This window comes from Anguilla anguilla, chromosome 2 (assembly GCF_013347855.1).
Source record: "Anguilla anguilla isolate fAngAng1 chromosome 2, fAngAng1.pri, whole genome shotgun sequence".
In the NCBI taxonomy this organism is placed as follows: Eukaryota; Metazoa; Chordata; class Actinopteri; order Anguilliformes; family Anguillidae; genus Anguilla; species Anguilla anguilla.
Window position 1 is genome coordinate 12714633 of NC_049202.1, and position 9013 is coordinate 12723645.

General features: G+C 40.0%; 1 protein-coding gene across 3 annotated transcripts in view; it reads right to left on the reverse strand.

The window, feature by feature from the left end:
- Positions 1–4617, reverse strand: part of jmjd1cb (jumonji domain containing 1Cb) — a 104094-nt gene extending 99477 nt beyond the window's left edge. For all 3 annotated transcript variants that reach the window (XM_035403271.1, XM_035403270.1, XM_035403269.1), the window contains exon 1: positions 4235–4617. In XM_035403271.1, coding sequence (XP_035259162.1) covers positions 4235–4390 — 156 coding nt within the window. In that variant the 5' untranslated portion in view covers positions 4391–4617. The remainder of the gene's footprint in view (positions 1–4234) is intronic.
- Between the last annotated feature and the right edge of the window lie 4396 nt (positions 4618–9013).

Here is a 9013-nt window from a genome sequence, read left to right on the forward strand (position 1 = left end):
ATTTACCTGGGGGAATTGTACGAGATACGCGGTTGGAAAAAAATTGCAAAAATCTATCGGTGTAGCGCTGGCCCGCTTCCACCAAAGGACAGGAGTGGGATTTCTTTAAACATGGCATAACAGCCCTCCGCCTCGGAAGGGGGCTACAGCCAATGCATGTTTATACTCCAGGGCCGTGGGTCACCCCAGGTTAAGTGGGCCAAATTCTAAAAAAGAACGGATGTCCATGTCTTGTTACTGACACACAAGCAAGGAAACAGCCCAGACAGTGGCAGTATTGATGGCAACACGCAAGATGAAATTGCCTTATTAACATTCACATTGCCTGAAAGTAGCACACAACTTATTAATTCTCAACCTCAAAATTATTTCACAAATTACCATACACCTATTACAACATACTTATTCCTAAAGTAAGGGAAAAGCATTAATGCCCCTGACCTGAAATCATATGATCAAGCCCGATACTAAATCTGTTCACAAATTCAGACCTCTTTTTAAATTGAGAGAAACAGCATATCACAATGTATTAAAAAAACATGAACAACCTTATTTAAAACAATATCATATATGCATCAAAGACCATTTCCTTGCATGCACATTCTGAAACCACACACGGACAGTGGGGGCTGCAGAAATATGGCCACTGCAGAGCAGGGAGAGGAAGAAATCAAACCTGTGGGAAAATTCTCCAAAGAAATTTCTGAGGACCTTCATAGGTTGACACTCTCGTCAATGTCTGCCTTGCCTGAAAACCGAAGGCAAAATAGGTGACCTCGATGTTAATTGAACACGAGTGTGTGTGGAGGGGGAAACAAACCCCAATCAGAGTGGCTGGAAGCATCCAATGCAATCTTAAATTGAGCTATATTCTAAGGCGTAGGCAGATTTTCACATAATTGAATACTTCTTTTAAACAAGCTCTTCTTTTCATTTCCCAAACAGGGAAAATTGCTGAAAGACATCCTGGCTCACATGCAGACAAAGCGGAGCGCATCTTGTCTGAGGTGGAGTGGGGGGGTGGTGGGGGGTGGGGAACCGGGGGGTGTCCAAGGATCAACCCAGCCGACCACCAGCACACAGAGTCCAGCAGCACGGAATGACAGAGCCGAGTCTGGGGAAAGCGCTTTGATTAAATGAAAAGGTTAGCTGGCAATGCTAAAGAGAAGAGAGAGCCATGTTCTTTACCTAGCAACCTGACAGAGGATTATGGTGTTTATTTGCTTTGCTCAGATTTCTTCATATCTTACCCTTGTTGGTGTGCCTTTCAACTCCCTGATGCTGATGTAATAACCTACTGCTATGGGGAAACGCTGTCAAACCTCTGTAATTATGTCAAGGTTTTTGTCTGGTATGCAACGCTAAGAACATGCGGGTGTGTAAACAAGAAGGATTTTTCATAGACAGCTGATTACATTTTTCCCCCAATATATTTTTTCTTGTGTATGTTTGGGTAAAGAATGTCAAGGACCCATCACGATGCTAACGCCTTTAAATAACTGGAGGAGAAAACACAAAGGGTCTCCTAAGGCACAGCCTAGATAAGCACACATATTGCAGTGCTCTCTATGCACATTTCCTTGCAGCAATAAGAAATAAAAAATAAAACGGTTCTTGAACTGTGGCGAAAAGCGTGCATATTACCGCACCTACGAGTGACAGCCTGCCATCAAGAACGAAGAACGATTTACATGTATGGCAGAGCGATTTGGAGTGAAAATATTTGAGGGTCTTGAACATAGCTGCCATTATGTTATGGTGCAGTGGGGGAGGAGGGCTGAAATGACCATCCAAGTCTCATATTACATGCTGGGTTCTTGAGCCACAAATCACTTGTTCATTCGCAGCAGTTTTTTTTAAAAAAGAGGCTTTAAGCGGTTTCAGTAAACAGTGAGAATTCTGTCTACAGTTTAGTAAATGCATGGGAGGAAAAAAAATTTATACAACAGGCCCAAATGGGATCATTATCAGAAATGTTCTAGCTTACAACATGAAGGCAGAAAACAAAAACATCTATCAAAAATAATCAATTGATTATCACTTTTAAAAGCCGTAATTTACAAAATAAAGACTAAATGTGGAATAATTTATGGGCAATAATAAAAGTTAATTATGTATTTTTTTAAGGATAAAATGTAATCATTTGTAAAATACTCTTCAAAACATAGTGCATTTGACATGTTACATTATGAGGGTGGAAAATTTGGTTTATGTTATGCTGTACTAAGGTATAATTATTTTTCTGTACAAGAAATTGTGATCCATGTAGATACTGGTATGGGCTGACAGACACGACAAAAGAAGTCTTTTGAAATAATAGCTAATTGTTCAGCAATAATACACGATAATAAACAGTTAAATTACGTCTTGGTAAAGTGAAATACTGATACATTAAGTGCCTAAGTTGCTATCGCCATTATCGAACTCACGAACAACATTGATTTCTTCCTATAACTAATTATACAGATTTTATTTCTTCACACAAAGCATTATCGGTGCTACAAGACGGCAACCTTCAGACCAAAAAAAACAGCAATTCGCTATGGAAAATTCTTTCCCAGCTTCATTTCTGCTGATTAGCTGCACAGCCACAGTTGGTGACCTCAGGCCACATCCCTGAAAACAAACTAACAGCATACTGTACACTGTGCCTGTAAAAAAAAATACAAAGGGACAGTCTGCTCCATTCATTGGAATCCAGATGAGTACTGCAGTTTCGAACATGCGTATACACGCAAAATGGCTTGACATGGCATCTGTATTTCTACAGTGCCTGTGAATGCTAAGAATATCAGAGAAGGTAGCTATCTATGTAGCAATCGTTAAATTACAGATACAATGTAGTTTTGACCCCATAATTATGGGAAAGGTTGTACATGTCTTATCTTTCGTAATATTACAAACCGCAAAATACCTACAGCTACCGTGCGCAATGCAACTAGCGTTAGGAAAAATAAAAATGAGGCTCGCAGCTATAGCTGTACTTTTGCTTGATTGAAATATCATTAGTTGAAGATAGATAAAATGTTTGCAGCAGAATTACATTAACAGGAGTGTAAAATACAATATCGCTTTACCTAGCTAGCATTAACAGACGTTAAATATCTGACATCGATGTAAAAAAAAAATCGATAAAATTGACTATCTAACGTTAACCAACGATAACAACCTAATAAAACAATTGCTTGCCGTAGTTTGTGTGTGACTGGACATTTCCGCTAAATTTCAAATGACACTGACATGAGAATTTGCTGACCATTATTATCTAGCAAGCTAACGTTGGCCATCTACCGCGCTCAAAGTATGTGTAGTTGGCTAGCTGGGTTTATTTTTAATGCGAACTGTAATGCGGTGAATTTTGTTTTTGAAAAATGTATACATTTTCGTTTGAAACTTCCTACGTTGGCAATGTAACTAAGTTGCATATTCGTGCATACCATTCGACAAACCCGCCAGAGCAGGGGTTAAATGTTCTACAGCTAGTCTATCTTGCAACTGAATGTAATTTTAAATCCCAAACTTACTCCCATAATGAGCAATGTTGTTGTCCAGAGGGAAAAAACATCTACCCGAATGTGTTGTAATTAGCTAGTGGTATGGCCTATCATGTCAGCTAACTAGCTAGACAGAGACAAGTAGTCTAGCTAGGAAATAAACATGTCCGGGTGCTAAACTAGAAAAGTACCTAGAGCTAATGTTAACCAACACTACCGCAGACAGCTAGCTGGTTGTTGTTGTTTTTTCTCCAAGTAACCCGCTACTCCTGGCTCAGCTTGTATTGGTGAATCTATTTGGTTGTTAGCATACTCGCTAATTAAATAGGTAGCTTAGCTAGCGGAGTTGATTATGCTGCCACACCACGGCAAGGTTTAAACATTTATTTTTGTCAGAGAATTCCGACCGTGAGCCAGCGAGCTACCTACCTAAACCAATTCAACAATAAACGAAAGCCGAAACTTTGAAAGTGTTAACTCTGTGATTCAATTATTTTATTTTTTAATGGTCGTAAACACTCAGTGCACCCATGCGAGCCTGGCTACAAATTACAAGCTCACTTGTAACAGCTTGCCAGCTCGCTGACTAGCTAGCTAGCTATATGTTTCCAATTTAATCAGCCAGCTCGCTAGCTGGCAGTGGAGGGGACGTTTTTCCCGTAAAATAATCTTATAAAATTACCCAGCGAGTCCAAAAGGGTCGGTGGCATAAAGGCAATATACATAAAACCAGTTCCTACCGTCAACTCTGGATTGTCATTGTCGCGGTGAGTGACTGCACGAATGACCCCGGCTCGCCATCCCCATCGCCCGATCTCCCCGAGCTCCAGCGGCTCCTCTCCGCTGACACACAGGAACCGCTTCCCAACCAGCTCCGGCCGCGCTTCCACCGCCATGGCCTTTCACAGAGAGTGAAAAAACCCTCAAAAACTTAAGCACCGACGCCCTATCGACCGGACATTTACTACATGAAACGGCGTTTAAGAAGCACGAAAAAGAAAGAAACAAAATAACAGCTATTTTGTCTTTTGCGTGTCGAGCACAACCCGGGGGATTTAAATTTCTTTCAGTCTCCACCCGCGGATAGTCACTTCTTCGCTCCGTGAAACTGAACACTGGGAGCAGATCACCGCCAGCGTACAACTCGTATCCCTCCGCCCCCACTGAAGCACACAACCGTGTAAAACCGCAGCGAGCAGACTTCTCCGTCCGCCAGACACAGATTCATTCTCTGTGGGAGACTGCTTTTCCACTCTCACCAGACTGTTAAAAATAGTGCCCTGTCGTTTTTCAGAACTGCATGTTGCTCAAGTGAGAATAATAGGAACGCTGAAAAGTAAACCTTGGTTGCCTTTAAGGTAATATTCGTGCACTCGAAACTTCATATGAAACTATATATAATATCTCTATCTGCATCATGATACATAGGCTACTATAAATACTTCAAGCCAAACATTAAAAAGATATTGTGGTTATGGTGATCGTGTGTGATATGAATTTCCCTGTAGGATTTTTCATATCATACCTGCCTCCACTGCCTTATTAAAGCAGATCCACATTCAGAGAATCAATTATGTTCTGTGTGTGCTATTGTGCTTCTTTCTTCACTAGTTTATTGCTACCCCCGAGGTTGACCTTACGGGGTGTGCTGTGATGAGGATAAAGGGTGTGCTGTTGTATGTAAAACATGTCCACTGGAGGCAATCAGCCTCGTGTCACCTTCAGGTCAGGGCAGTAGATGGAGAAAGATATCCCGCCGGCTGATGGAATCACAAATCATAGTGTTCCAGTGACGGCTGTTAAGGCATGCCAGGCTGTAGAGTCACAATCCTGAAAGCAGGAGAGGCAGGCAGAGATGTGCTAATGCAAAGCTGTATCACCGAGTCCTAATTTTCAACCTCTTGAGCACCGATGATTGCAATCAGAGTCAGCAACAGTAACATCATGTTTGCGGTCAACAGTAATCACTGTGGTGTTTCGCAGTTCGTTTATGCATGAATCACATCCCCACGGTGCACTGGCAGACCGATACATTAGAATTTGACATAAATATGTATATTTTCATGCAGCACATGCTGCATGAAAAAGGATATGATATTTTAAAATGTATGTAAGGACCACATGCACTTTCCAGCCCATATAACAATGTGTTTAAGCTTGATAACATACCATTCATAGCACATTAGTGTTTATGCTGCTTATTATACATTTTGATGCTGTGCTAACAATGATGAGCAAACCAATGCAGTTACTTAAGCTATAATTATTATTACTACCACTGTCCCAGTCTGCTTTAGTATGTTTAAAATAGGAGTTAAACAATCTACCATTTAAAATTAGATAATCACACATACGCCTTTGTGAAGATCATAATTAATTTAATTTGGTCTTCAGGTGCTACACAATGGGAAGGAAAGAATAAGGCAGTCAGCTTTGAACAATGAATATTCTCTTTTATCTTATGGCTCCCATATTCAGCAGCTGGACGAGTAAACCAACGAAAATTTTTTCTAATGACAGCTGACGTCCTGTGCGTTAAAAGGTGGTCTACATGAGGACGTGCTATCAGCGTGTCTCATTTACCTTCTACATTTAATCTCCCTTTGTGAAATTATTTAATTCTACAGGGCTGTAATGCATTTGCTGCTGCAGTGCATTGTGTTCTGTCCTCACCACTGAGGCCAGAGAACCAGAAGGGAATTTCCCTCAGCAGCAGACATGTTCATGAATAACAACAAGATTAGCGCGAGTCCACAATTCACAGACGTCATCTGTTGCCAAGCACATTCCACTACATGTGGAAAATGTCTCTGCTTTGCTGAGAGGCACACTATGCCCATGTATTTCTATATGTCTGATAGCTTTAACACATCTACCTTTAATCTAACTATGGGCAACAAAAGAACTTATACATCTGTATAGAAATGACAAATATATTTAAGCTATCAAAAGTTAAGTAATGGCTTAATGAAAAAGAGATATGGGTCCATATTGCTCATTAGTGTACAACCTATATACAAATTTACCCATTAAATTGACAGATCTGTATTTATACTTTCATTAATCCAGGATTTTATTGATTATTGGTAGTTGTTATTCCAACCAAAAAATATCATTTAACAGGCAAGAAACAATTTCAGACTGAGCAATCCATCGCACAGAGACTATTCTTTTGCGTAGCAGACTGCCTTTGGAGTCCGTCTTCCTCAGCAACCAATGATCAGATCTGGATTAGGTCATGTGAAATTCGATGCTGTGGCCCTGATCCCTGAGTGGACGTTAATCTCCGTATGAAAATCCTTGCACTTTGGTGTTATTTTGCAATCCTTTGCCTTCCTTTCTTGTGAAGGCAGGGTTGCGATAAGGACACCAGGCAGGGGTTGCTCGGAGAGATCAGCTTCACAGGCTGCCTGTACCTGCTGTCAGTGTGGCAGATGCCTCATGGCGATCGTTTACTCAGCAGCAATTAATTCTCCAGCAGGAGAAAACACAAGAAGGTTTAAACTCTGATGTGAAGGCCAGCAGTAGCCTAGAATTTCTTAACATGTGCACAATATCCTCAAATGGGCAAACCAGAAACTGAAAATGACTAAAAGTACATAACAATGCATCCAATGTCATTAAGTGGAAAATAATAAATAATGTATTTTTAATAAAAAAAAGGCATATGCACTCAAACTAATGGGAGAATACTGAAGGTGACAGCTACATTACCGTTCTTTCTACAATTACAACTAGTAGGCAAATAGGAAAATGTATAGCATAATTATATGTAAATCAGTATCAATTATTTCAGAATGTTATTTAATTTTACATATATACAAACAGTTTTGACAAATGGAGCTAAACAGTGAGGTGTGACAACTATGAAATGCTTTTCTTTCTATGTCAAAATACATCTCAATTGGGTTGCCATGGTAACTGAATTTGAGAATGGTACAACAACAACAACAACAATAATAATAATAATCATCATCATCATCATCATTAGTCATAGTAGGAATTGTAGGAGTTTCAGTCACAGCAGTGGTAGTAATATAAATAGTAGGAAGCTGGTGATTATTTTGTGTTTAACTGGTAGACTTCATTGCATCCCCTTTTTTTTGTCCCCTTTAACAATTGTTAAGTCATTTCCAAAGATTTTCCATTTTCACTTCTCCCTCCATGCGTTCTGCTTATCTTTGATTTTGATGGACTGGGAGGAACCAGAAGAGAGACAGCTCAGGCAGCAGCCAGAGGAAAATATCAGTCAGAGATGCAGTTCTCAGGCAATTTTAATACAAGCGCTTGGGAGAAGACAGCAACCACACAGAAGTTCAAAGTTATGCTCAGGATGTCAATTGTCTCACAGATTACATTATTTCAGGGGGTTTTATACAAAGTCTGTAAACTGATAATATTTAAATTCTATTACTCTGGTTGTTCACAATGAACTTCCGGTCCTGAAGTTCGTCCTGAGAAAAATGAAGTTGTTCTATTATATTCAGGATGGCATCGGTCAATATTGCAAAGATTTGCTTCATGTCAGATTGCGAGGCAATTATGCCTACACCTTTGTTTACATTTTAACATTTAAAACATATCATTAAGAGAGAAAATAAATCTTTGTCTGCTTCACTGGCCAGCTGCAACTGTTATCTCTAGTACTCCCTTCTTCCTTTTCAAGGCCTGGGGGGTGGAGATAGGACAAAGGCCCCTTCAGTGAGCAATGGACAAGAATGAGAATGGGGGAGACAGAAGAAGGATTAGTTCTAATTAGTACAATAGAATGAAGTAGTAAGCAGGCGTAGTATATTACTAAAGTGAGTAGTTCACAAAGTGAATATTTTATAGAATGTATACAGATGTGTGTGTGTGTGCGTGCGCGTGTGTAAGATGGCAGGGAACGTGCTGACTGTGGAACATGCTGCTCATCTCACACCGCAGGCCAACACCTCCCCTGCCAGGCGTCAAAGTTGACAGGGGAGTTGAACATCACAGCTATAAATTTATTTATGTATGAATTGGAAATAGGGTATTGTTGTGACTTGATTTGGTTTATTTTTTTAAAATTTTGTATGATGCATCTAGTCTCAATGTTTCATGCCACATTGTTTGATACTAACAAAAGTTCTTGATGTATTAGTCAATCGCATAATTTTCATATATTGTGATGTAACTGGATATAGCCAGGTACATTATCTCGAACTCGCTATTAATTGTGGTATCAGGAATTTGAACGAGAAACTCGTGGTAACCACCTTACTGGCATGAGAGAACCAAACTCCTTTTTGGTTTTTAAAAACCTAGGCTAATTCCATTTCGTTGTTACAAGTGGAATTCCTCCAAGAATCGACTCTGTAAACGCTCAAGATACGTTTCTATTCTAAGTTTACTCTCACTCGAGGAGAAGCGCATGTTTTATTCAACGTACACTCAACGCTTTCGACATTGATTGGCCATAAACCCACCACACAACAAGTTCGAGCATATCAGCGAGCTTGTGCGTTATTGAAAACACATTTCGCCCCTTCCGCGCA